General features: G+C 37.9%; 3 protein-coding genes across 4 annotated transcripts; 1 reads left to right on the top strand and 2 right to left on the bottom strand.

The window, feature by feature from the left end:
- Window positions 1-2,426: 2,426 nt before the first annotated feature.
- On the top strand, window positions 2,427-11,307 carry LOC139960136 (active regulator of SIRT1-like). Of its 2 annotated transcripts, none has more exons than XM_071958261.1 (5): window positions 2,427-2,591; window positions 5,649-5,781; window positions 6,440-6,610; window positions 7,350-7,453; window positions 9,653-11,307. In XM_071958261.1, the coding sequence occupies exons 2-5, from the start codon at window positions 5,724-5,726 to the stop codon at window positions 9,815-9,817; spliced, it is 498 nt and encodes a 165-aa protein (XP_071814362.1). In that variant the 5' UTR covers window positions 2,427-2,591; window positions 5,649-5,723; the 3' UTR covers window positions 9,818-11,307. The 2 variants fall into 2 exon arrangements, with proteins under 2 accessions (XP_071814362.1, XP_071814363.1); XM_071958262.1 differs by lacking the exon at window positions 2,427-2,591 and adding an exon at window positions 2,757-2,900.
- A 3,810-nt stretch (window positions 11,308-15,117) lies between these two features.
- LOC139960135 (WSCD family member CG9164-like) lies at window positions 15,118-20,251 on the bottom strand. Its single transcript, XM_071958260.1, has 4 exons — window positions 19,436-20,251; window positions 18,352-18,516; window positions 17,233-17,442; window positions 15,118-16,265 (listed from the first exon to the last, which is right to left on the bottom strand). Exons 1-4 carry the CDS (start codon window positions 19,743-19,745, stop codon window positions 15,868-15,870), a joined length of 1,083 nt encoding a protein of 360 aa, XP_071814361.1. The 5' UTR covers window positions 19,746-20,251; the 3' UTR covers window positions 15,118-15,867.
- A 2,549-nt stretch (window positions 20,252-22,800) lies between these two features.
- LOC139960349 (sialate:O-sulfotransferase 2-like) lies at window positions 22,801-26,318 on the bottom strand. The gene is made up of 4 exons (XM_071958655.1): window positions 25,852-26,318; window positions 24,135-24,299; window positions 23,462-23,671; window positions 22,801-23,219 (listed from the first exon to the last, which is right to left on the bottom strand). Exons 1-4 carry the CDS (start codon window positions 26,099-26,101, stop codon window positions 22,861-22,863), a joined length of 984 nt encoding a protein of 327 aa, XP_071814756.1. The 5' UTR covers window positions 26,102-26,318; the 3' UTR covers window positions 22,801-22,860.
- Between the last annotated feature and the right edge of the window lie 268 nt (window positions 26,319-26,586).

Genomic DNA, 26,586 nt, shown 5'->3' with positions numbered 1-26,586 from the left:
AAGCAAACTTACGACTGGTGTCGTCCCGAGGTGCAAACTTTATGTAATGTACGGTCTAATAGCCCCTTTCTGAGTGATAACCAGTTTGTTTTCAATATAGCTTTGTTAGTACCGGACCAGATGCTATACAGCAAATTTGAAAGGTGGGGTGAGATTAGGCTTAGATAGGTTAACCTCATGTCCCTTTGAAGCAGGATAAATTTCAATTTAGATAGGATGCATACTCCTCTTGAAATTTGTGCTGATTACATACTTAACATGATTTCCACGCGAGAGCTTATCATCGATATAAACTCCTATAATATCTGGTACAACGAATTTTCAGTTGGGTACATTACTCATACATATATTTGAGTTATATTTATTTCTACCTCTTTTGAACGCCATTTAATTGGTTTTGTTTATGGTCAATGATAATTTTTTCGGCACAAGCCATTTATAGAATCTACACAATTTATCGTTGTTATTTACAGTTTGTGAAGAAAATATTGGTATCATCTGCAAAAACGGACCAAGGAACAAGACGTAGAGACATAAAACATTCCCAAAATTGTAGAAGAAACAAATCAACAAAAGTTGCCATCACTTAGACATAAAGTTAAAGTTATTAGCTACTTAGGAATTACAATAATCTGAAACACATTCAAGCTTATCAGTGACAGAAAATCTGTTGCTTAAATAACTCTGTATGTCGATATTGTATCACATTCGTCTGTTAGATCATCATCGCCCGGGCTTGAAAAAAGGAAGAACAATTAGTTAGCAAGCAGAACATATCAAAGATGTAATGTTATTAGAGCTCACTGATTCAGTGCAAGACATGTACGCCAGGTATAATCAGGAACGGCAATGAATCATGCCGTACCCATATATACCGTACCCATATAAATGAACCGTTCACACGTCTAATTTCTCAGGTGAAAGACGCGCGCTTCAATCTGGTGTTGCTTTAATATAACCCATCAAGAGAGGCAAAGGAAACGTCCTAATAAACGTAACTTAGTTTTATCGACAAAAAAGATCGCTGATTGGAAAGGTGATCAGTAAAATGATTGGGGCATTATGATTTTAGTATCTTAAATTCAAGCAATGATTTTATTTGTGTGTTCATTGAATAATTACACAGTAATGAGCACTCCTACATTAAACGGTTGTCTGTGTGCTAGTAGAAGCAATACAGTAAATATTGCTAAAAGAATATGGAAATCGCTGCTGTTACCAGGCGCGGCGGAACGGAAAAATTATTGGGGGGGCTAATGTGTGGAGACTATCTAAGCGGAGCGCCACCATCGGTTGGCGCGGAGCGTACAAGAAAATTTTGGGTTTTTTCAAACCCCCAGATGACCGGAAACGGCACTTCCCGAGTGTTTTATGCTGTGAATACCTGGCCCTAAAATATGGGTCTCAAGCCTGCAATTTCTCAGATTGCACGTTAAGTCTGTAAAAACATTGTAATATGTATATTCGATGGTGTTTTAAGAGGGTAGCTATTACTCGTAGTGTACTCGCAAAGACGTTTTTGAGTGTAGTAAGGGCAGTGGCGGAGCTAGGGGTATTGGTCGAGCAAGAATGGGCAAGAATGGTGTGTAGGGGCGCTTTCGACACTATCTAAGCGGAGAGCCACCACAGGTTGGCGCGGAGCGTACAGAAAATTTTTGAGTAAAGATACTCCCGAGATTGCAGGAAATGACCCTTTCCGGGGCCTTGCTAATTTGCAGATAAACGGAGAATAAATAGGTGTCGTCGCCATTTTGTCGGAAAATTACACCGACAGAATATGACAAATGTCAATAGGTATATGAGAGCGCAATAAAATAGTCAAAAATCGCGAATAAGTAAAAAGTAGTGAAAAACTGAAAAGGGCGCCAGCAGTCCATTTGAGTCCGTCAGGGGGGGGGGGGCATCCGCCCCTGGCTGTATATATGGACGCTCGATCAACCACTAAGTAAGGGGATGTTCGGGAGAACTGGCTGGAATGAGGCAAGTCATTGGCCTAAGACGAAGTTGTGTTACGCTTACCGGTACTCACACTCACTGCTTCCACTTTTCACGGGGCGTGAAGACGCGGTTGGGGTGACAATGTGGTCTATAGCCAAGGGACGGGCCGAGGGTCCCCCAGCAATTACTAAAATTATTACACCTATAGAGTATACGTGTGCATCGGACAGATCGACAAGTATGCATTGAAAAATGGGCAGATGTACGTTTCGGAGCCTTGGTAAATATTGGGGGGGCTTATCATGCATTTGCCCCCTCAACTTTTTTATTGGGGGGGCTGAGCCCCCCCCCCAAGCCCCCCCCCCCGGTTCCGCCGCCACTGGCTGTTACAATGTCAGCTTGGTCAAAATATGCCGGAGCTGTCTGAATTTTCAGCTCTTATAGTTTACCAACGGGGTCCAAGTGCGACATTCGAAGTAGCATGAGCCCTTCTCAAACATATGAGTAGAAATTTGTTTGTGTGCTGCAAGAGAAAAAACACGGGCATGTGAATATCTAAACAACAATATTTCGTAAAAGAAAGTAGGCCTATACCCGGAAAAAAGTTTTCAAGTTGTTCTCATTACCTATTAACCGGCCATAGTGTCATTGTGGTAAGAAATGATTCGTTGTTTATAATCGCTAATTTCTGTGTGGACAAGTTAAAAGTCATAGCTTCTCGCGAAACTGATGCCAACACTATTTTAGGTTAACAGCCACATGTTGCGAAATTTCTCAGCGTCGTAATGTGTGAAATTCTCTTTGGCCTATATTGTTACTGTACTGTGCGGGACTCGCTTTATAAACTTGTTTGAGTACATTACTACTGTCATGATGCATTAGCCTGATAAAGATGGGGGGGGGGGGGGGCTGTTCGGTGGATCATTCAGTGATAGTGATAATTCACACCATATTATTATCAGGTTATTTTGATTTAGGCTAGGATAGCCAATGTTACTTTGGTAGTACATCCCATTTAATACAGTTTGTAATTGTATGACTAAGTTAGAACCCTCATGTTTGCAGAACCCATTCTGTATTGCTTCTTTAATTAGACTAACTATGGCTGCAATGTCAACTTAGGAATGTATCTTTGCCCATTTGTTGGGCAATACGGATGATACTGTTACTCAACCTTTGTACTGTACGTCTTTATGATCTGAAACCGCGTCCCCTGACATGGCTTTGATTGATGTAATTAGTTATCATCCTCATAGAGCATCAATTACCAGTACTGGTAAACTCAAAATCCTAAGTCTTTGCAGAATGAGAAATAACCTGTTTTGTTAAACATTACAGTAGGAACTACGTTACTGTTTCTTAAAAAATACTTCATCATATACAGAATAATTGGAATGAATACAATTGTCAAATGTCAGATATTTTAAGTTTCTATCACATGACAATATATTAAATTTCTTCAAATATCTCTTTTATTTCTTAGTCTTGATCAAGTTGAATCAAGGTGGCACAGTAACAACACGATAACTGAATATCACAATCTCTCCAACTTAATTTAAATAACATAAAACCTTTTATAATCGCACAAGCTGTATAACTCAAACAATAAACTGATCTTACAAATTCAAATAGTTTACTGGTTGTACTTTTATCAATGACCTTCTTAAGGGAATTAAGTTTCATCTGAGTCAATTTCAACATTACTAGTTGGATTGATCGAATTGTTAGGTTTTGGATTATCCTCATTCTGTTTGACATGATATTTGTTTCCTGGATTAAGATTTGTAGGAGGAACAAACCACCCCTTATTTAGCTCAGTAACTTGGTCACTGTCTCTTCTCAAACCTTGGGAATCAGCTAAGGTAGTGGTGGCAACGTCTTTAGCTGATCAATATAATGTTTCCATATTTGATCAATCCACCCGAACTTGGTAGGTAACTGGATCCAGCTAGAATACAATGACTCCCCTAACTCAGTGACTGGACCCAAGCTGGATACAATGACTCCCCTAACTCATTGACTGGACCCAGGCTGGATACAATGACTCCCCTATCTCAGTGACTGGACCCAGGCTGGTAAAATGACTCCCCTAACTCAGTGACTGGACCCAGGCTGGAACAATGACTCCCCTAACTCAGTGACTGGACCCAGGCTGGTAAAATGACTCCCCTAACTCAGTGACTGGACCCAGGCTGGAACAATTACTCCCCTAACTCAGTGACTGGACCCAGGCTGAATACAATGACTCCCCTTACTCAGTGACTGGACTCAGGCTCGATACAATGACTCCCCTAACTCATTGACTGGACCCAGGCTGGAACAATGACTACCCTTACTCAGTGACTGGACCCAGGCTGGATACAATGACTCCCCTAACTCATTTACTGGACCCAGGCTGGATACAATGACTCCCCTTACTCAGTGACTGGACCCAGGCTGGATACAATGACCCCCCTTACTCAGTGACTGGACCCAGGCTGGATACAATGACCCCCCCTTACTCAGTGACTGGACCCAGGCTGGATACAATGACTTCCCTAACCAATTCTTGTGTGGCTTTTCGATAATCTCTTTCAAAAGCTATATCACCACTATTTAAAGTTTCAATCGTTTTTGAAGATTTGAACCATTTTGTCTAACTAACTCAATTTTCTAACTTGGTTTCAACAGATTTAATCTTGTTCTCAACTCTCTACCCAAGACTGTTTTTAGGCTACCAGAGTCAGTTTTTGCTGTCTTACAGTGTTTTTACAGTGTGCTGTCTTACAGTGTTTAGAAACCCTCTCGGCAGCTCCATTACTCGCCGGCTGTATAGGAGCAGACTTTCCATGTCTGATATCATTTTCTTGAACAAACATTTCAAACTCATTAAGAGACAAATTGTGGACCATTATCTGTGATTATTTGCTGATGCAACCCCCAAGAAGCAAATACTGTCCTCAGTGTTGACAATGTGTTTCCGGTAGTGGTACTTTGCATAGTTATCATGTCACTCCGAATGGTCCTGCAAAATCAATATGTACCCTCTTCCAAGGGTTGGTTGACTGGACCCTTGTATGGATCTGACAATCTTCTGCACTCTTCACAATTTTGAATTAACTCTTCAATATCCAAATCAATGTTCCAATAAACATGCTTTCTAGCCAAGTATTTTGTCTTAACTAATCCCCTGATGTTGTACATGAAAATCTCCTTTTACTTGACTTTGAAGAGACTTGGTAATAATCACACGTAAAACCCAAAAAATAAAACCCATCAATTGCATTAATATAATATTAACATTCTTCAAATATCTCTTTTATTCCTTTAGCCTTGATCAAGTCAATTCAAGGTGGCACAATAACAACACGATGACTGTATATCACAGGGGTGGGAAGGGGGGGAGTGTAGGAGGTGGTGGTGCATCTTACAGCCAATTGATCTAAATCAAATCTAAATCTAAATCAAATGCATTTGCATTAATGGAGGGGTTGTATCACTAAGTTTGCCCCCTCCAGTCCTGGAAAACAAAGCAACACCCCTAGTTGTATGTTTGTTCCTGGTTTAGATACTGATAAATTGAACAGACCTTGTAAAGGTCTCTAAATATAAAATTTCATTTTTACCGACTTGTGTTATGTGAGATAAGGTCATATATCTGCCAGCTTATTCAAAATATGTTAATGTATATGCATGTTTAAAATAATTGTCTTTTTTAATTCCATTCTCAGTCTCTCTCAGTTCTACTACGGTTCTGAACCCAAGAAGAGTACCAATCTTCCACTACATGGTCTAAATTATTCACAATGTCATCGTCTATAGTGAGAAGAGGTCTTGAATTGTTCAAGGAAGATATTGCAGAAGGTACAGTAAATGTGCAGGCGTGTGTCGCATTAATTTGTGGAAAGTAAATTTTGTGCTTGATATAACATACTTTGCTTGTAAGTCAGTTTCATGGTAAGATCAGTTAGTATATTACTTAAATTAGTAGCGTGCTACCTCAGGTTGTAGTCAAAATTCACATGCATGATCACGCCTAAGTGTACATGGATTTTCATTTTTTCCAAGTGATATGCCTGCCTGGATTGTTGAGGAAAAGATCAACACTTGACCAGATTATGAAAAGAAAGCTTTGAAGTTAATACAGTCGATAATTGTATGGCATTCCTTTATGTTTTAATAGTGGAATAAACTGACATGACAAAACTGATAAGACAGTTCGGACTGAAATTTGCTACCATTTTTGATACCACTTTCTAGGCCCTTAGAAGATTTTCAGTGAGCAAAAAAAAAAACTTCCCTACCAAAAAACAAATATAATTTATCTGTAGAAGTGGAACACTAACTTTGTGTTAATGTGGGATCAATTTTTGTCTGAACTACATGAAAGAGACCCAATTAATCACAAGTATCATTTTAAAGTCCCTGTGTTGAACTTGGATGCTATCAACCAAAGACATGTTGCACTTTTCAATGAACATATTTCTATGGTCTTTGTTTGATTTGCACATTTTTCTTGCAGAATCACCAAAGAAGAAGTCAAGAAAGAAAATTCATTCAAAAAATCGCCAAGATCTCTTAGCTCATGTTAGTTCCAAAAAGACTGGAGTTAAAAGGCAACTGAAGAGGCTAAAAGGAGAGTCACAAAGACAGAAAACAACTGTTAAAACAATGAAACTTAAATCAGCATTCAGTAAGTATTTTGCTTTCATTGTCATACCAGCAAACTAATATATCAATTTTACTTCAAGTAACTGATTATATTTTTCCTTTACCATAAATATCTCATTTTGGTTCACCTCGACTATGCGTGTCCATTATTCCTCAATAACAGACAACTTTGAATTCACGTCACTGAAATCGAAGAACTAAATTGACACATATTGGTTGGAACACTTGATACATTTAGAAATGAACAAAAATCACAGAAATAGCAAGATATATGTTATTATGACAATATTATAATATATGTTTGTATGTATATATAGATATATAAATTGAAATTAATGAGTTGTAAAATCCAGAGCAGTGAAAAAACTTCCAGCCTCCACCGGGATTCGAACCCGGGCCTCCCTCTTTATATGCTGCACCCTAACCGGTAAGGAAGGTCGTAATTCCACTGTTAGCTTTTTCACCTGTATCGAACTATACTAGTTCTGTTTTGGTGACATGTTTGCCTTACTCTAGAGATCAAACATGATTCTAACCAACTCGAAGTCATTTGTGATTCCTAAAGCCGGATCTCGAAAGGACTTTTGAGAAACCAACAGCCCTTGCCTTGGTGGGTTGCATTGAACAAAGACAAATTTGCTCAAGGTCATGTCCTTGGTCACTCTTGTCCAACAAACTGAAGTGATACATTCCCTTCTACAGTCACAGGATCCAAGACTGCCAAAAAGTAATCTATATCAAATTTCCTTCTCATTCCCTAGGTAAACTCTCAAAGGACGACGCAGAAGATCAAACAGAGGAAAACATTGACTATTTACTGAGATTAGACGGAAATAAAGGAAGATTCTCATCTCAGGCTCAAAAGGTAATAAATTTATAAATTGATTTCAACTCTCTCCCTTCAAATAGATGAATTTCTAGAGAACTGTTTGGTTTTTATTGTTGCCAGTGCACAAATCAAAACTGTTTGAATACCACATTGTGTATTCTCTGTTTCCCCTAAAAATTGTTTGCTAGAATGCACCTTCAGTCAACTGAGAGCGTTGTGGTCAAGTGGTTCAGGCAGTGGACTGGTGATCTAAGGATTACAGGTTCGAGCCCTGGCCAGATCATTACGTTGTGTCTTTGGGCAAGGCACTTTATCTCCATTGCCTCTCTTCACCCAGGTGTATAAATGGGGACTTGCGAGGTAACTTGTAAATATAGTTGCGTGCGCCGGTTTCTGGCTGCACCCTATGGGAAGTCCCCCGGGGGACACGTGGTTGTGGTGCACTGTGGTGCCCCAGGAGAGATTGATTGAATTGCGCTTACTTTGGTGTGTAGGTGTGACAAGTTACCTATGACCAAGGCTAATAGCGCCTTTGAACAATTTCTGTTGACTTTGGCGCTATATAAATGTCTTCTGATTGATTGATTGATTGATTGATTGAACTGGCATTGGCTGATCCAAATCTCATAAATGTATGTTAGTCCATTGTTTGGTATTCTAATAGCCATATCAAAACATTTTTTTCAAATTTGTTTTTTTACGTTAATCGGTTTTATCTCTATCAACCAATCCATCATGAAGCTTTACCAAGAGAGATAATGTTCAAACACAATAGAGGGAACATCAATATTGACATTAATAAAATATGAGAATTCATTCATTTATAGAATAGACAAAAGATATTAAACACACAAAGAAGAGGACATATGGTGGAGAGAAAATTCAATGATTGAGACTACCAAGAAAGTATAACAAAGAAAACTTGTGGAATAGATGTCCCCGGAGAGTGAGAAAGATGAGGGTGTAAAATGGAGGAGTAAGAGCTAACATACAAAGAAAGCAATAGACATCCTCACCCCAATCCATGCACCATGTATCTATCCAACACCATGGCTGTATAGTAATATAGATGAAGCTCAACAGGCTGCTTTGTGACCTTGTTTCTGGCAGGCTTGTAAGAGTTGGTGATGGTGATGGGGATGTTGGTGGTGGTGGTGGTGATGGTGAAGTGTAGAAGTACCACATTGAGTTCAAGAAGCCTACTGTTTTTCATGGAGGTCATTTGGGTCAACAGGGGTCGAATTGTGAAAACCTTCTAAACAGCTACGTTACCTACTGCTCTTCAAACCCTAAAAAGCTTGTTTAAAGTGTGAATTAAAAAAGAAAAGAAAAAAGAAGATAAACAAACATACTAGTAATGACATTTCACAGATTTTGTTTCCTGTAACCCTTCCCCAAATATAATGCAAACCCACAGTAGGTGAAGCACTTAGGAGTGTTGCCTCTGTTGCCCCATTCAACTTCCAACTAATTGGGTCATTAGGTGGTGTCACGTGTGACCATAGATAGAAACTGGGGAGATCGATTAGTAGGAAACTGATCCCTCAGCTCAATAGCAACATACGCAATGAAACAGTTTCATTAGTCTTTGGACCAGTTCTGAGAGCCACAGTTGATCGCTGCCACTGTGCTCTCAATAGATCCACAGTGTAGGTAGAAAGTCTAGTTATACTGTCACTGAATAGACTATTTCAACGTGATAACTGATGCCTGGTGCCTCCCTTTATATGTTGCCGCATTAGTCAATAGATATCTCTCTTAAGTTTGGTGTGTACAATTTCATGGCTTACCACACTATGTTGGTAATACCAATATGTTTGGGCATCGGAACCACTAAACATTTTAACTTTTTGTGTGTACATTTTGTAGAATTTGAATCGTGTTTTGAATCACATTTTGAAGCAGCCGTTATGATTTGGCATTCGTTTGATTTTATTCATGCTATCAAAATTGTCAGTGAAGAAAATATTTGTCCAGCTTATGCATTGACATTGTTATCTATAAGTTTACAGAGGGCAGTATTGCAAAATAGCAGCCAAATGCGATGTACTATCTTCGAGTAAATGGGTAGGAAGCTTTCTATATAGTCTTTTTTCCCATGAATCTGCTATGAGGGTATATCTTCAAAACTTATATAACGTGAGATGGACTTCTAGTTTGGCGTCATTTTGGTTGTTTAGGAGTTTCAGTCATTTCCAAACTGTTCAGAACTGCTTTTATATTTTACGTCAACAGATAATAGATCATTCCAGAGGAAAACTCACCAAAGACAACCCTCTTCCCGTCACAGAAGCGAAAGTAGAAACGTCAGCATTTTCTGAAGAAGATTTTGCAAACTTTGAGAAGGACTACGTGGCTAGACGAAAAATTGACAATTTACTGTTGGACTTCCAAAGTTAGTTGATGCAAGGTGACATAAGTTTTTCAGTAATTTCCAAGGATTCCGGATACATATTTGGAAGAAGCAGAGATACCTTTGGTCCTTCTACGTCACTGAGGATCCTTCCAGATTTCCAACTGACACAATATGGTGAATGGTTGGAAAATGTCATTCAAGAAGAATCTGAGTTTTCATGAATAAGTGTAAACAATAATGGACAGAAATCTATTTAATGATATTGTCCAGACAAAGCTATTAAAGAGCAGATATATATGTTATACTTACTGTAATCAGCTGACAAAGAAGTCAGTTGAGATGAGAGCAGTATTCAACATCACTCTGCCAGGCAGCAGCTTAACCACATGCTATATGTGTGTGGACAGGTATCTTTGCTGACAACTAAGTAATGATTTCAAGCAAGGTATCTGGTGTTTTATCAGTTTCATTATGAACTGAACGGAGTTTAAATAAATAGTTAATCAATTATGTTTGCTATATTTGATTTATAAAAAAAATTGATTAAAAAATTTCCCAAAAAATGTTCAAAAACTTTCGTGTTGGCAAGGAAGTAAAGAAATATATACATGTGTGTGTACCTCATATTTGGTGTGAAAAAGTACCACATTAAATATAAGAAGCATATTTTTTTTGGTGGAGGTCAAAGGTCATTTGGGGTCACCAGAGGTGAAATTGTAAATTCCTTGTAAAAACGATATAAGAAGGGAAGGTTGGGCAGACCTCATATTTGGTGTGTAGAAGTACCACGTTGAGTACAAGAAGCCTATTGTTTTTAGTGGAGGTCATTTGGGGTTATCAGAGGTGAAATTGTAAAAACCTTGTAAACATGATATCTCAATATTGGGAGCTTGGATAGATCTCATATTTGGTTTAAAGATGTACCATATCAAATTTAAACAGCCTATTGTTGCTTTTGGTGGAAGTCATAGGTCATTTGAAGTCAAGAAACGTTAAACGTTTACTTCACTCCCCGCTTACCTTGTAAACCTTTTAAACATGATATCTCAATATTGGGAGCTTGGATAGATCTCATATTTGGTTTAAAGATGTACCATATCAAATTTAAACAGCCTATTGTTGCTTTTGGTGGAAGTCATAGGTCATTTAAAATCAAGAAACATTAAACGTTTACTTCACTCCCCGCTTACTGTACCTGTCTCTCTACTTTAACACACCTTCCGAAACATAATATCGTAAGGGAAGCTTGGGCAGATCGCACATTTGGTATGTTATTGTACCACATTGACAAGAAGCCTGTTATTGAGGTCAATAGTCATTATGAATTTATTGCTTGTCACATCACACTGCTTTCACTGTATTACTAAGATCAAGTATGTTGTACACCCTCACTATACATAACATCAGATTCATGAATAAAAACTGCTCATGTTACATCATCAAAACCACAATGCATGTTTGCATTCCGGTTTCAGAAGCTAAAATATCCGACCATCAGCGGTACGATGGAAAATATACAGGCTATTATAACTTATATCCTCATTGACAAATCCCTACTCTTTTCCTTCGATTTTGCACGTTTCTACAGTTTGTGTAACTAATCCCAACACTGTATTAATATCATTAAATGCGAAAATTCGTAGCTACGACAACACACAGGATATAGCTATAGATGCCATCATCTGCATAGTTACATGGTAGTATCGTTTGGCTACTAAACAACTTGGCAATGTCGTGTCATTGACAAAACAAAAGATAAACTCAGACGCCAAGATCTGCAACTTGCATATTAACATTGAAAGATAGATATCATTACTTAACAACTTAGAAACTATGTATATTTTCCCAAAATAAATTGCATAATTTGGAAGAGTGGGCCAAAAAGTAAACTTAGGGGACATCACAAATGAAATTCATGGGATATTTGCGTGAATGTAGGGACCAAAGTCAGGGACCCATTATGTTGATTTTTGGTGTGGGGGTGGGGGGTGAAGGGTTGCAACCGAGGGGATATATTTTTCTTCTTATAACTGCTTAAAAAGAAACAACTTTCTGAGGTCAAAGGTCATGCACATTAGGAGTAAGTGATGTATTTCATCAGTGACTCAAAGGCTATTTATGGTATGAGAGGTTTATGAAGTGTTTCTCATGATCATGCAGTTCTCTAAGAAACATAACATCGCTCCATTAAAATATGCAAAAGTGACCCACTTTCATTCCCCATAAAAGCTTGTGGGTGGGGGCTAGGAGAACAATTCATATACTTTTATAGATAAAACATTCTATATATATATATATATATATATGTACAATATATATATATATATATACAATATATAGAGTTGGTTGGTTGGCGTCTTTCTTGGCGCAGAGTGCTCTATGTCCAGTGGACAGAGCGGAATATGTGTTGATGCTAGTTGAGACTAGTGGAACACTAGTTGTTGTAACTCGGAGTTTCACACGTTTTAGCGATCGTCAGACAACTGATCAGTTATATCTTGGCGCAGAGTGCTCTATGTCCAGTGGACAGAGCGGAATATGTGTTGATGCTAGTTGAGACTAGTGGAACACTAGTAGTTGTAACTCGAGTTTCACGCGTTTAAGCGATCGTCAGACAACTGATCAGTTGTCTGAGGATCGCTAAAACGCGAGTTACAACTACTAGTGTTCCACTAGTCTCAACTAGCATCAACACATATACAATATATATATATATATATATATATATATATATATATATATATATATATATATAATATATATATATATATATTATATATTTAGATATATATGTATATAAAATGAAATTCTCTTCATATCTTTTTTTCTTCATATTCAAGTACGTTTTAAAGTATGTTAAATGGAAATGAGAACAACAGGTCCAGATTATCCATTAGTTACATGTGGTAATTATTCATAGTGCCTGCCAAATATATTCAGGCGACTGTTGGACGCCACCAACGAAATGAAGCCCTACCTAGTAGTATAACCCTGTATAGTTTTGTGCCAGGTCGTTCATAGATAAATGGTAGTTAATATTCACCTGCTGGTCGCTGATTTGATTTGGAGGACATGTGTGTAGTTGTTATCGTGCGATAACCGTCTGCAGTACAAAGTTTCCACTTAAAAGATAATAAATAGTTAATAGATAAATGCATTGAGTCATACTAAAAATTGACACTCTTATCTGTTCTTCCGTGTCCAGTCACCGATGATTTAAACATTGCCCGGGACAATGGAATAACACCTCGAATGAAACAAGACAGTTTCAACTCCTCGATTATACTCTCTATAGAGCTCTATACAGCTCTTCAGTCCTGTGCAATCGCCACGAATTTGAACTCTACCACAAGTTCCCAAATATACGCCATCCGGTTCTAATTCTCATTATGGAGCAGATAACATTAAATTATGTTAAATATGTCAGGATAGTCAAATGTTTTGACATTCGCAGTAAGAGACCATGGACAGGCCTGAGGGAGGGGTACATTGGGGGACATTGGGGGGGGGGGGTGGGCCAGACAAACTCTATAGGACGTGAGGCAACAAAGACAGGTGTTTGTGTTAACATTTTAAATCCAGTTGCGAAGTCAATGTGTGTGTATCCAACGAAGGCACATTGGTGTGCATTATATAGATCTACCTCATTGCTTTCCATTGATGTATTTTGGAATTTGATGAACCCTGTAATTACGAAACAATATGCAGAGACAACTTTAACAAAAGTGTTCACTGAAATATCTTCGGTGAAACATTTCTCATTTGTCACGTTTCCCAATATCTTTCTTTTCATTTGTCCCCACTAAATCGTGAGCCTTAGGTCCAACTTTATTTCCCACTGGTAAAAATCCCGCTCTGACCATAGATTACCCCCAAACCATAGGTGACCATGCTTGAGGTTCTCAAGATTCAGGTAAGTAAAACCTATGGTATATACCGGTGCTGTGGCGGAGTGGATAAAGGCTGTGGCATTTGAAGCAATTAGGCTTAGCAATAGGGAGGTTCGGGGTTCGATTCCCGGCCGGGTTATAATGGTGGGTTTCTCATCCAAGAGCAATCTACGGTTTTCCCATCTAAAATGACTTTCTAAGTTGAAAAGATTCCAAATTTGAGTTTAAATGTTGAAGTGGAAGCCACCCAACATGCAAGTTGTAATCCCTAAAATCATGCGTGTTTCTCCCACATTTGTGGTCGCTTAATTAAGCGTTGTAAACATAACTGCTAACTGCTGCTGGTAAATGATGTCTGCACTAAACATTTTGTGAGATTCGTCTCTTAAAACCTGTTCCATTATATCGTCAGAAAAGATAACAATGGGGTATCAAAAAGTGATCATTATTAAAAACAATTACAAATAAACTTCGGAAGATTTTCCAGACAAGCTTTAAACTTGTCATAAACTCATCATCTTGCGACCCGTAACAATATTTGCCACAGCTTTGAGTTTAGTCTATGTTCAAGTTACATACAAGGAGGTCAACAATGCCGTGAATGTTTTAAAACAAAATTGTCTTCGTATCATTCTTTCTTCTTCATATCCAAGTTTTTTTAGTAAGCATTTTAAATAAAAATGAGAACAACAGGTCCTGGATTATCCATTAGTTGCATATGGTAATTATTCATAGTGCCTGCCAAATATATTCAAGCGGCTATAAACAATAGATGACGCCACCAACAAAATGAAGACCTATAACCCCGCCGCATAGTTTTGTGTCAAGGTCGGTTCATAGATAAATGGCACTTGTCACGTGGTTGGTCGCTGATGTGATTTGATTTGGAGGACATGTGTGTATTTGTTATCGTGCGATAACCCTCTTCAGTACAAAGTTTCCACTTAAAAGATAATAAATAGTAATATATAAATTTATTTAGTAGATAAATGCAAAGAGTCATTCTAAAATTGATATTCTCCGTGTCCGGTCACCGATGATAAAAACATTGCCTGAAAGAATGTAATAACAAGATAATTTATACACCGTGATTAGTACTCTTCAGTTCTTTTGTACTCGCCACGAATTTGAGCTTTACTAAAAAGCTTAAAAATACGCCTTCCTGACGGTTTTAAATCTCACCATAGGGCAGGTAACATTGAATGATGTTAAATATGTCGGGATAGTCAAACAGTGTGACAGAGATACCAAAGTTGGACCTTAGGCAGGCCTGTACTTTTCCTCTTGGGGGGGGGGGGGGTGACATACTCTGGGGTCAACAGGCCGTAAGGCAACCAAAGACAAGTTGTTTGTATTTACTTAATTTTTACCGAAGTGAGGTGGCACTGAAGACGTACTGTTTAAATAAAGAACACACATGAAAAAACAACGGAGGTCGCATGTACACGGCAACATTTATCCAATGACATTTTTTCCATCGCCCTACGTCATGGTGTACATTATTCATTGTGCAACTCAATATAACCTTATATTATCCTCCCAATTAGTTAAAATTAAGACAAATGCCCCGACTCAAATATATATCTTTCGTTAGGATAAAGTATACATGTCAGTCATATCATATAGGCTAAAATGTATGTTTATATAGGTACCCGTCACCCTCATAAAACCCTCAATCGTACAACTAGCTCTTACACTTACCCCCTTACCGTTATTCAAAACCTTGACTTTACCCTTAAACTTGCACGTGCACATGATCTCCAAAGTGAAGTGGTAGGGGGGGAAGAGGGGAGTTTCTAAAATACGATCCCTTGGTATAGGGGCATGATCCTTTACTGAAGGGACAGAGACATAAACAGGAGGCAGTGTAGCCCAGTGGTCGTGGAAAATGCCCCCCCCCCTCGTGTAGGAAGGTGTGGATTCCCCCCCCCCCCTAATCCCCAATTAGGCAACAAAAAAAATACTGAAAAGTGTGAAAGTCAAATTGTGAATTCTAAAGCATGTTTTGACTATGAGTGATGTCTACAACTACGTAAAGACTCAAGGAGTGGTCTAATTCTTCTCCGACTGAAAGTCAACAAATCCACCGACTGAACGTTTTCCACCAGTCAAACGAAGGAGGTGGTTATGTGAATCCCCCCATGCCCCCCTGCCCCCTGCCCCTTATCATACGCTTACCATATATACATGAAGAACTGTATGGATCATCCTGTTTCTTTAACTTTAGTTTGATTCACTTGAGGTGAAGGTATAACCTCATACTGCGGTATAACCCCGCAATCCTTAAATCCAAACTGTCTTCGCAATGCTTGAATTTTATTATTAATAAAAACCTTCATCTCATCCGTATAAGGATCGATATTCAGTTTCTCTGATCTGCCTTCGTACTTTCGGAAAACTCGCTTTGAATGTGACATCGCGCACTTCATTCTCTCCGAAGAAGCGTTCACATTTAAGAATGTGAGAATTCTTCTTAATTCTGATTCGGTATTGCTGACAAGGTCTTCGTAGTACACTGTTATTGACGGATGTACAATCATGCAAGTGCATAGCGCACCATAAAACCATTTCTGGGATTGCATAGTAGTAAATTTGGTCCATTCTGTTTGGGGAAAAGAGATATATTATACACGTCTTCTTACTGTCTTAAAGCATTCAAATTTCATGAACAGAACCAAGCCAGAACTCTGATAGTTTAAACAGGTATGGGGCGACGATAGGGTTACCATGGGGGCTGAGGAAGGATAGGCAATGTAATTAGGGGGGTGGAACTCAAAAATCTGGACAAACAGGATTTCTTTTTCTCAATGGAAATGGAATAAAGAAGATAGTTGGGAGTGATTGAGAAGACTACTAAATAGCCACTTAATAAGATTGCAAGATTTCGTCATTCTTTTTCACACATCATTTTTACGGTATATTGATCGTCATGTTAAGTTCGAGAAGCTTTACATTACTGTTAACAGTTGAAGTAAACTATTTTAATCTTCATGCAGCCAACATCCTTGACTCTTCCTATAGAAACAATGCCACGTTTAGTTACGGGACTGACTATATTCCTATTACTGATTTCGTCCACAAATCTATATATACCTATATGTTTGCAGTTCGCACGTAGCAAGACCCTTGCCATCTTAAAATGATAAAGTAATCCTAACAGATGATAAAACAAAATATAAATATACTCAACCGCAAAATGAGTCAATGTTGGTAAACTAACAGTGTTTTAATACACAATATGCATGACGCGTGCAGTCTTCTTAATAACGAAAAATTTATGATCCTCTATATACTTGATGTAAGCTTAATTTTTACTTAAGCATCGTCGTGACCGCCCCCCAACACCCCACCCACACCCCAACCCTACCTCGTCGCCGTTTTTCGTCAAATGTATATCACGAGTCCCTACATATATTACTACACATGATCTTAGCCATACGGCCTAGAAGTTATGGTTCAACCATGCATGCAGGGGAAGTGCTTTAAATTAAAATGCAAAATTTCTAGAAAAGTTATACATATTGACTGTGAATAATTGCTACCAGTTTGGAAATTAGTCTGAGAGTTACCTTCGCTTTGAAATATCTTGTTATCGGTGGTCCCTATTGTCTCGTGTTGGTACTTGTAGAATGACGAGATAATTGTATCGAAAGGATTACGGATGAGGATAATGGCTGATTCGAATGTCCCTCCTTCGAAGACCTTGGTAATATTCGGTCCGTTGCTTTTAACAATCAATATATTATTTTCCAAAGGATCAAGAGATTCACCATGAAACCCTGTTAGAATCAAAATGAATAAAAAATATCGGCTATCATCTCTCGACTCACTACCCCCACCCCCCCCCCACCACATGATCCATCCCGCCATCACCCATCGCCCGTTCAATATATAAAACATATTAGTTTCTTCAATATAACACAAAAAGGTGTTTCCCCTTAGTCACTGGTATACATGTTAGCTCCATTCAGCATAAGTTAGTCTTTTCTCTTGCTTTCGATTAGAAATGAACCGTGAACTATAATGATATGCAGTTTTAATTGCATAATTAAATGATTAATTTGTAAGCGAAAAACCGACAAGTTACAAACTTGTAATTCAGTATAGTCTCTGCTCTTTATTCATTCACTGAGAGGTGAAACAAACCCTCATTTAGCTTTCTTTCTTTCTATTATTTCCAATTATCAGTGCTGTAATTGTGGGCTACCACCAGCACCCACCAGTGTGGGCTCCCACCAGCCCCTGGTACACAAACAACCATTTACAGCGCTTTCTTTGAGTGTGACTTGAAGATATATAGAGTACCACTTCCGTAGCCAGGCCGGGACACAGGCCTCTTCTTAAATTGTTGATGTCTATCCAACTGAATTCCTGACTCTGGGCCCGTACATTGGTATATAGCCTGTAACTGCGTAGGTTGGATTGGTTGATTCTATATCCGTGTGGTAAATTTGGAAGGGGGAAGGGTTTGTGGTTTAAATTCATTTGGGAGACTATAATAAACAAGATCATCCATAGTTTTGTGAACATTGGTATACCCTTCCTTTTCTCCTCTCCCCCTCCCCCTCCCTCCCCTCCCCTTCCCCTTCACCCGCACAGCCGGAGTATATTTTAAATCATCCAAATTCCGTGTGATGGGGATTGACCGATGTCGCCTGGTGTAAAATATGTTGCATGTTAATAATTACCTGCCATGTAGTCTTTACTATCTCTATAGTGACTGCCAGTATAGTAACCAGAAGTAAGCTCAAGTAAATATCTCAACCAGGTACTTCCAGATCCTTCAGAGGAGTAGAGAAGTCTTAGTCTCATGCTACCTTTAGGCGCTACTTTTACATCGGTGCAATCAGATTCTGTGACAATAAACAAATATATATATATATATATATATTTATTAAATATATACGCTAAAATATAAAGTAAAGGTTATCAACCCACATATACTACTATTTCTCCATATCAGTATATGTGATGATACAACTTTCACACTAGTCTGTGATTTGCTGAAACCATGCATGGTAAATATTATTACCCGCTGTTGTAAATATTTCATGCATGGTAATGCATATAAGTGCTTAAGCTTATCACTTCTTTTGTCATTTTCCCTCTATTCTCATAAATTATTTTCATTATTCATAGTCATATCGTAATATAATTTGTTATATACCCATCTTAACAATTTATGACGAAATAATCTGGGAGAAAACAAAAACACATAAATAAACGTAGCTCGACTGGATGATGATAAAACATAGTTCAGTTTGCCTCACTTAGAATATGTGATGCCTATACCCCGAATGGTCTTAACCCATCGCCCTAACCTCGGGGCAGGGGCGAAGTAAGAGGAGGGCATTCCCTCGAGAATGGTGATGATTATCACGCAGGCATGATGCCATTACTGAATAGTGATTTAAACCCAGCAGATTTGGTACACATCCCTTTCCGGAGGCGGCAAAGTGATAGAATAAATACCAAGGATTAAATGGTACTGCTGAAGCCCCACCCCCCCCCCCCAAGGAGACTACAGCCCGGGGTCAAGTGGGGAACCCTGAAATGTGAAGAGGTTCTGGAAATGTTCATTTAAAAATACTGCATTATCCTACTTCAGGAAATGAGCAGTGCAATAAGGGGACCTGATGATATAGTTGTCCTGGGACTTGATGTGGTCCTCGACGCTTCTGACCCCCTGCCCCTCCCCAACCCACAACCCCCAACCTCTTCAAAAACAAAGACCGTACTGGTTAAAAAGCTTTGTTCATATGCACTACTTACCGGCGCCGTTTGCATCTACTTTTTGATGTAACATGACTTCTCTTTCCGGTGTGTCAATGTAAGGCTTTCCATTATCTTCAAGCTTGACTTGATTTGCGATCACGAAACTTTGACTTTCTTTCTTCTTGTTTCCGGCATTCCTCTTCCGGTTTACGTCCTTCTTCTTATTGTGATCAACTGTGTTCGAATTTAAAGCTGCTTTTCTACCACTATTAGGGACAACTGTGTAAACTACGATCACATCCATGACTATTGCGACTAGAAGTGCCCCAATTAAACAAGCATTGATAATAAGTCTTAAACTCACCATTTCTACACAAAATTACGTATGGTTTTTAGTGTGGCCTCTGTATAGTTGGGTTTCGTTTTTTTATTTTTTTTTAAATTAAAAATCAGAATCGAAGCGACTTTGCTATATATACGTCCGCCTATAACTTGTCGTACAGTAACGTCTTCAGTGTAAACGATGGGGAACCTTCCTTTGGTACCTTTAGACGAATCGTTGTCGATGAACTATGAAATACTAACCGTGAAATGAGGGTCATAATACTTTACAGCTGCACCGGTTAACGATTATGATTTCACTCCTTCAACAAATGTTGTCATTAATTGCAAATTGTAACTGAGTTCCAAAAAGGATATATGTATACTTTCCAAGAACATGGATAATATAACTATGATAGCCAGAGCTTCCCATGCATGCAAGGACTGTTGATAGATACACATCAGTGTATGAACTGCCCCCCGCCGTTTAGTCTATTAATAAAAAATAAATAAATAAATAAACAAACCGCTGACACCACTTATGTGAACAATGAAGTTTGCTATATGGATTCTGATATGAGTTGCAACAGTCTTCGGTAAATATCTGTATAAACACAACGGAAAGGACAATTTGTGAATGTGAGATTGGACGTCAGTAAAGGAAATTCTCACATGTCCATGCATGATACTGTGGTCTGTGCTATAACGAGCTTAACTACTTATCTTTACCCGATGTAAACAGCTGGTTTTCAGTATATGAGAATTTCTCTCGCCATCTAACAGGACTTAATTTTGCTAATATCCAAAATTTACACAAAAGTGCCATGATAATCATTTCATAGTTTTAGAAGGAGCTATAATTGCATTAAAAGGAAATATTAATACTTAATACTTGCCCTATACCACACTATTATATAGCGAAGGTACAGTTATGCATTTATCCTTTGCATAGAAGAATCGAGATTACAGTTATTGGTGTTAACTATATAACCTAGATCAGGACTAAGTAAAATAACCGTGCACGCACACCCGATTAGTGGAAGGTTGTCGTCTGATTGGTTTACGGGATAAAAGCAGGATTGAATATTTGGCGGGCATTCAAGGTTTGGCCCGTATATGGAAGCCGCCTAATATAAGAACCCATGATGGGGATATGAAAGAAAAAAAAAATGTTTTGCTTTAATATATATATTTGTTTGTATTGATTTCTTTCGCGACACTAAAATCTAGGTAGAGTTCAGTATAGCTTTGACTCCTAACGTTTCAATTCAAAAGAAGAAACATAAGCCTCGACAAATCTAAGGTTTTTCCCCCCTTCTTTTTATTTGTAATGAATACTCAGTCTGATCTAAACAATGTTGAGAATCCCTTGGTTGAGCATCTATTTGCCTTTAGGAGAATGTCTTTGTTTCCAAAATTACAATTTTTGTTCAAGAAATATACGTTCAAGTAAGGTTGCTAAAATTGTTGATCCAAAATGCAAATAGCCCACGGCTTTACTTATACTGTTTTACGACTCTTGGGTGTATTGTGTCTGTAGTCGGGAGGGCACACTTGGTAGAAGCCTCTTTTTGATTGCTTTACACACTAAATAAGTATATTTCTACCCGAACACTTGAAATATTATGTTGTTTATGTTTGAATAATAAATTATGCCTGAGAGATACATATAGACACTTGACAAAATCCTCACTCATGCACCAAACTGTGTATGATATATGAACTATTATACACTATATATATACACAATATATGCTTGTATGTAAATGATCAGCTATATACAGACTGTAAATGAATGAATGAATGAATGAATAAATGATTTGTAAGTCATTCAATTTCAGCCTATATATGGACATATAGCATGATCGGTGCGGTGTATCAAGATAACCATGCATGCGCTTAGGTACCGTATACCATACTATACATGGAGTTTAACGCACGTACATTCACTCGAAGAAGTTATTATCAAAATGTTATGTTTGGACGTTGAAGAGTATATATAGTTAACTACGGCCTTTTGGTTATATAGATCATATAGGTATTAGTAATAGTAGCTATATGTAATCAGTACGCCGTAGATAGCTCATCAACCTTTAACCTGAACATGTACAGTGGCTAGTTCCTTTTAACTTGTTCACATGCATGTTTACAGTCCAGATGGAAGGTGATAAGGGTTAAAAGTGGATCAAGCTTTTCCTGAACGGTAGGGCTACCTCTATACATGAATATATATATATACATGAATATATATATATACATGAATATATATATACATGAATATATATATATATATATATACATGAATATATATATACATGAATATATATATATATATATATATATATATATATATATATATATATAATAATTTACTGATTAACATAGCATTACACAGCATTACCTCTTTTTATAGGCAAGACAATCCGTAAATAAGAAATGATTGTGTAGCAAGTGGTATGACATAGGCTATATATATATATATATATATATATATATATATATATATATAAATGAAAATCGTAATGAGTTGGAAAATCAAGAACAGTGAAAAAACTTTCAGCCTCTACCGGGATTCGAACCACGGGCCTCCCGCTCTGTACGCGGACACCCTAACCACTAGGCTATGGACGCTGATATGGACGCTGATATATATATATGGACGCTGATATATATATATATATATATATATATATATATATATATATATATATATATATATATATAGATATATATATATATATATATATATATATATATAGATATATATATATATATATATATATATATAGATATAGATATATATATATATATATATATATATATAGCCTATGTCATACCACTTGCTACACAATCATTTCTTATTTACGGATTGTCTTGCCTATAAAAAGAGGTAATGCTGTGTAATGCTATGTTAATCAGTAAATTATTATAAGCAGCCGTTTAATAGTAGACAAAGAATTTCCATTGATCCATTGATAGATAGAGTACGCCCTCAAATATATTCTTTTGATAAGTCTCCTTCTCTTTTCAATGGTTGTCTTCGTCTTGATAGTCTGTTTCACACGGGACACAACAATATACAATACACCATAAGAGGAACATAGAATCAACACATTTTATTGGCTGTTTCAGTCTTTTGTTGGAAAGAATATTATCTTAAATTATTTTTCTCTTTCGTACTGTGGAACAGTTCCACAATTGTGATGCTGTAGTGCTGTCCTTAATGCTCTAATTTTACTATTAATATTCTTCTTCATCCCATCCGTATAAGGATCAATATTAAGCTCCTCTGATCTGCCTTCGTACTTTCTAAACACCCGATCAGAATGTGATAATGAGCACTCCATTCTCTCCGAAGAAGCGTTCACATTCAAAAATGTCAAGACTCTTCTTAATTCTGATTCGGTATTGCTGACAAGATCTTCATAGTACACTGTTATTGACGGGTGTACAGTGATGCAAGAATATCGAGCACCAAAGACCCACTTCTTGGATTCCAGATCAACAAATTCCATCCATTCTGTTAAAAATAAAACAGTGAAGCCAACAACATATGAATATATTTTATTAATCAAACTAAAATTCCTCTTAGTAATTCTCTTCCTTATCATGCATTTATGACATGAAGAAAAGTGTACAGAGGAAAAGTTTTCCTTTATTGTCTCCTTTTTGTTTTATAAGGTTTTTTTCTTTTCTTTTCAAGTCAAAATGCAACTTTCAAGTAACAAAGAAAGACGATAAAAAATTCTTGTCGTTTCTTACCTCGTGTGCGAAAGAGATCATAATCTATGTAGCCAACGTCTTCGTATAGTTGTTTGAAATAAGACGAAAGGATAGCTTCATATGGATCTCGAATTAAGATCACAGCTTCTTCATAAGCTGCATCCGGAAAGGCACGGGTTATATTTGGCCCTCTGTTCTTAACAAGTAAGACCGTTCTATCCAACGGGTCCATGGCTTCTCCAATAAATCCTGTAATAAATAGGTCATGCACTAGATTTTATAGTAGAATATTCCCTTGCTGTGAGTATAGGAATAGGGGGTATAGCACGTAAATGTGTACTAGTTGCTATACTACCATTCAAATCAGCGAGGGCGAGCACAAATCAGTCAGGGCGAGTACAAATCAGCGAGGGCGAGTACAAATCAGTCAGGGCGAGTACAAATCAGCGAGGGCGAGTACAAATCAGCGAGGCGAGTACAAATCAGCGAGGCGAGTACAAATCAGCGAGGGCGAGTACAAATCAGTGAGGGCGAGTACAAATCAGCTAGGGCGAGTACAAATCAGTCAGGGAGAGTACAAATCAGTGAGGACGAGTACAAATCAGCGAGGTGAGTACTAATCGGACAAGTCATAAAACTCTTAAAATTGACATTTTGTCTGTTGAAAGATGTTTTTTCTTTCGATTTGAAAGATTGAGAAAATCCAACATACCATTCATGTAATCGTCGTTATCTCTGTAGTGGCTTCCAGTATGGAAACCAGACGCGAGCTCGAGTAGATATCTCAGCCATGTGCTGCCAGAACCTTCGTAGGAGTAGAGAACTCTTAGTTTCATGCTCCCTTTAGGCACTTTTCTGATGTGAGTACAATCTGAATCTAAATCAGGAAAAAAAAGTGGAATCAACGAAAAGATTCCTGAAAGTTACAGTTTTCTTAAAGGTTCTTTACTTGAAAGATAGAAATGAAATATTTTACTAGATCTGGTTTGTCTTTAATGTTAGTGGAGTGACTCAACTCACTCCCTCTCTCGCTCGCTCTCTTTCTCTGATTTTCATACAGATCCTGCTTTAGTCAGTATACTTAATAACTTATGCAATTAAATATTTCTGGGCGAGAGAAATGCTTGTTGGCAGCCGATTCACACAGAGATTACAGTCACAACTGTAAATCTTTGAAGTTTTGTACCAAAGTAAATACTGGATTGTGCCGATAAATCTGATAAATCGGTAGCATTTGCTATTATAGGTTTACAGTATAAGAAAGGAGGATATTTGTAATTCCAAAATATCCCAAACAACTGGATTTGTTGGAATGACACATATCCTCAGTTCTTACTATAATCCTAATAGCACATGCTATCGATTTCTAGCACGATCCAGTTTTTACTGTGGTACAAAACTTTAAGATTTACAGTAGTATAACTGTGTTCTCTATGTGTATCGGGTGTTGTTGGAGTTTAAATATGAACTGAATGGGGCGGAGGGGGGGGGGTTCAAGGGGAGGGGAACTATTAATGATGTTTAATCGATGATGTTTAACCATGTCTAGTCCCTGAATGGTTGATACCAACAGGTACATGAAGGCACTTTTTTGACATCCCAAACATGCTAACGATTCCTAAATAAAATGTTATAACCATTTATAACATTATTAACACGGGCAAACCAACACTAAGGTCTACAATCTAAATCAACTGTTTGACAGAAGTAACCGTCGTTTAGTAAACAAAAACATAATCACGCCAGCTGGTAGGCTATGTATACATTCCCTCACACATTTCACATCAAAGATATAAATAGACTCAAACTAACATGTTGTCAAGATATTACGTAATACAGCCTACAGGTCGAATTTTACTCATCGGCCAGCAAGTAATGTCTACAACTTATCCAGACAGCCATATACCCTCAGTATAAGCGAACACAATGGACCATTAGTTAAAAAAAATATGCCCATGCATGTAACAATTTGCAGAAGATCAACAATCCCCGCCCAATCCCTCTAACCCCCCCCCTCCCCATCCCCACACCCAAATAAAAATTGCAGATGTTTTATCCAACCATTTGATCTTTAACAGCTATACACCATACTTGTATTGAGTCCTTGCTACTCCTTGAGTCCTTACTATCCTTAATGATGAGTTCTTAATATCCGGTAATCATAAGCATAATTACCAGTACTCGCATGTACTCGCCCCGTGGACTTTTACTGGTACTCGGGGAATTTTGAAAAAGTAGCATAGACACTATAGTGAAATGTTAAGTATACGGTACGGTACTCTAAACTGCGCTTGTAGCCTTGTACTTGTATGTTATACTCATGCCAAGGGAAGTTGTCCTTATGTTTTGGAATACAGGCCTGTAATATATTCCATTCCCCCCTATATGTAGGGCCCAAGTAGGGCCCCCTATAAGTAGGGCCCACTTACCGTTTTGGTTAGCACTTTTATCCAACATGATTAACCGCCTCTCTACGGTATCTATGTATGGCTTGTGCAACGCTTGCCTGTGTGGCTTTGAGTAGAGATGCCTGACTTGCACGCTTCTGGAGATGATAGCAGACTTGGGTGAAGATTTAATCGGTGTCGTAAGTTTGGGATAAAAGAACGATATATCCAAACAAGCTAAGGCTAAACATATCAAAAATAACACAAGTAAGCTTTGGGAATTTTCTCCCATTCTAGGGTTCCTTTGCAGCCTTGTTTATATATGTATATATAAATATATGTTAACTTCTGCTGTAAAACTTCGGAAATATTCGTCAGTCTGATCTTTCGGGCCTAAATTTAAGGCTAAACAGTCAGTAATTTGTCGACATGGTAAAAGTCGGTAAAGGCTCCATCACATATCCAAACTCTATTTACTTCCCATTAGTAGAACCAGGGGGCCATAACAACTCCCTGGTAGAACACATGCAGACGATAACAAGCAACTACACATGTGTATACAACGGCACGGTTGGAGAGAACTTGTCGCAAAACCGATTTCATTTCAGAATCAAAGACATTCCTGGTGTTCATGAGAACAATATTATATGAATCACAGCTTTAAATCCCGACACGAAGGCATTCTCTTTGAAAGTGTCTTTTGTAAAGAGCTCGGAGAGCTTGAATACTGGAATAACTGAAGCGATTGGCACGAGCCTGTAATGCAGTCATGCCTAT

The sequence above is a fragment of the Apostichopus japonicus genome, chromosome 19, assembly GCF_037975245.1.
Source record: "Apostichopus japonicus isolate 1M-3 chromosome 19, ASM3797524v1, whole genome shotgun sequence".
Taxonomy (NCBI): Eukaryota; Metazoa; Echinodermata; class Holothuroidea; order Aspidochirotida; family Stichopodidae; genus Apostichopus; species Apostichopus japonicus.
Note: the sequence above shows the minus strand (reverse complement) of the source record. Positions and strands in the feature narration are given on the sequence as shown.

Bases quoted from the DNA above. Each gene is read 5' to 3' on its own strand.
- LOC139960349 (XM_071958655.1), bottom strand. From the start codon at position 26,101: ATGGGAGAAAATTCCCAAAGCTTACTTGTGTTATTTTTGATATGTTTA. The intron at 24,300-25,851 runs GTAAGTGGGCCC...TTCCTGATTTAG, and splicing joins TAAAAGTGCTAACCAAAACG to ATTCAGATTGTACTCACATC. The intron at 23,672-24,134 runs GTATGTTGGATT...TATTTATTACAG, and splicing joins TAACGACGATTACATGAATG to GATTTATTGGAGAAGCCATG.
- LOC139960136 (XM_071958261.1), top strand. From the start codon at position 5,724: ATGTCATCGTCTATAGTGAGAAGAGGTCTTGAATTGTTCAAGGAAGAT. The intron at 6,611-7,349 runs GTAAGTATTTTG...CTCATTCCCTAG, and splicing joins GAAACTTAAATCAGCATTCA to GTAAACTCTCAAAGGACGAC. The intron at 7,454-9,652 runs GTAATAAATTTA...TTACGTCAACAG, and splicing joins TCTCATCTCAGGCTCAAAAG to ATAATAGATCATTCCAGAGG.
- LOC139960135 (XM_071958260.1), bottom strand. From the start codon at position 19,745: ATGGTGAGTTTAAGACTTATTATCAATGCTTGTTTAATTGGGGCACTT. The intron at 17,443-18,351 runs GTAATTATTAAC...TGATTCTAACAG, and splicing joins TAGTAAAGACTACATGGCAG to GGTTTCATGGTGAATCTCTT. The intron at 16,266-17,232 runs GTAACTCTCAGA...TTCCCCAAACAG, and splicing joins CAAGATATTTCAAAGCGAAG to AATGGACCAAATTTACTACT.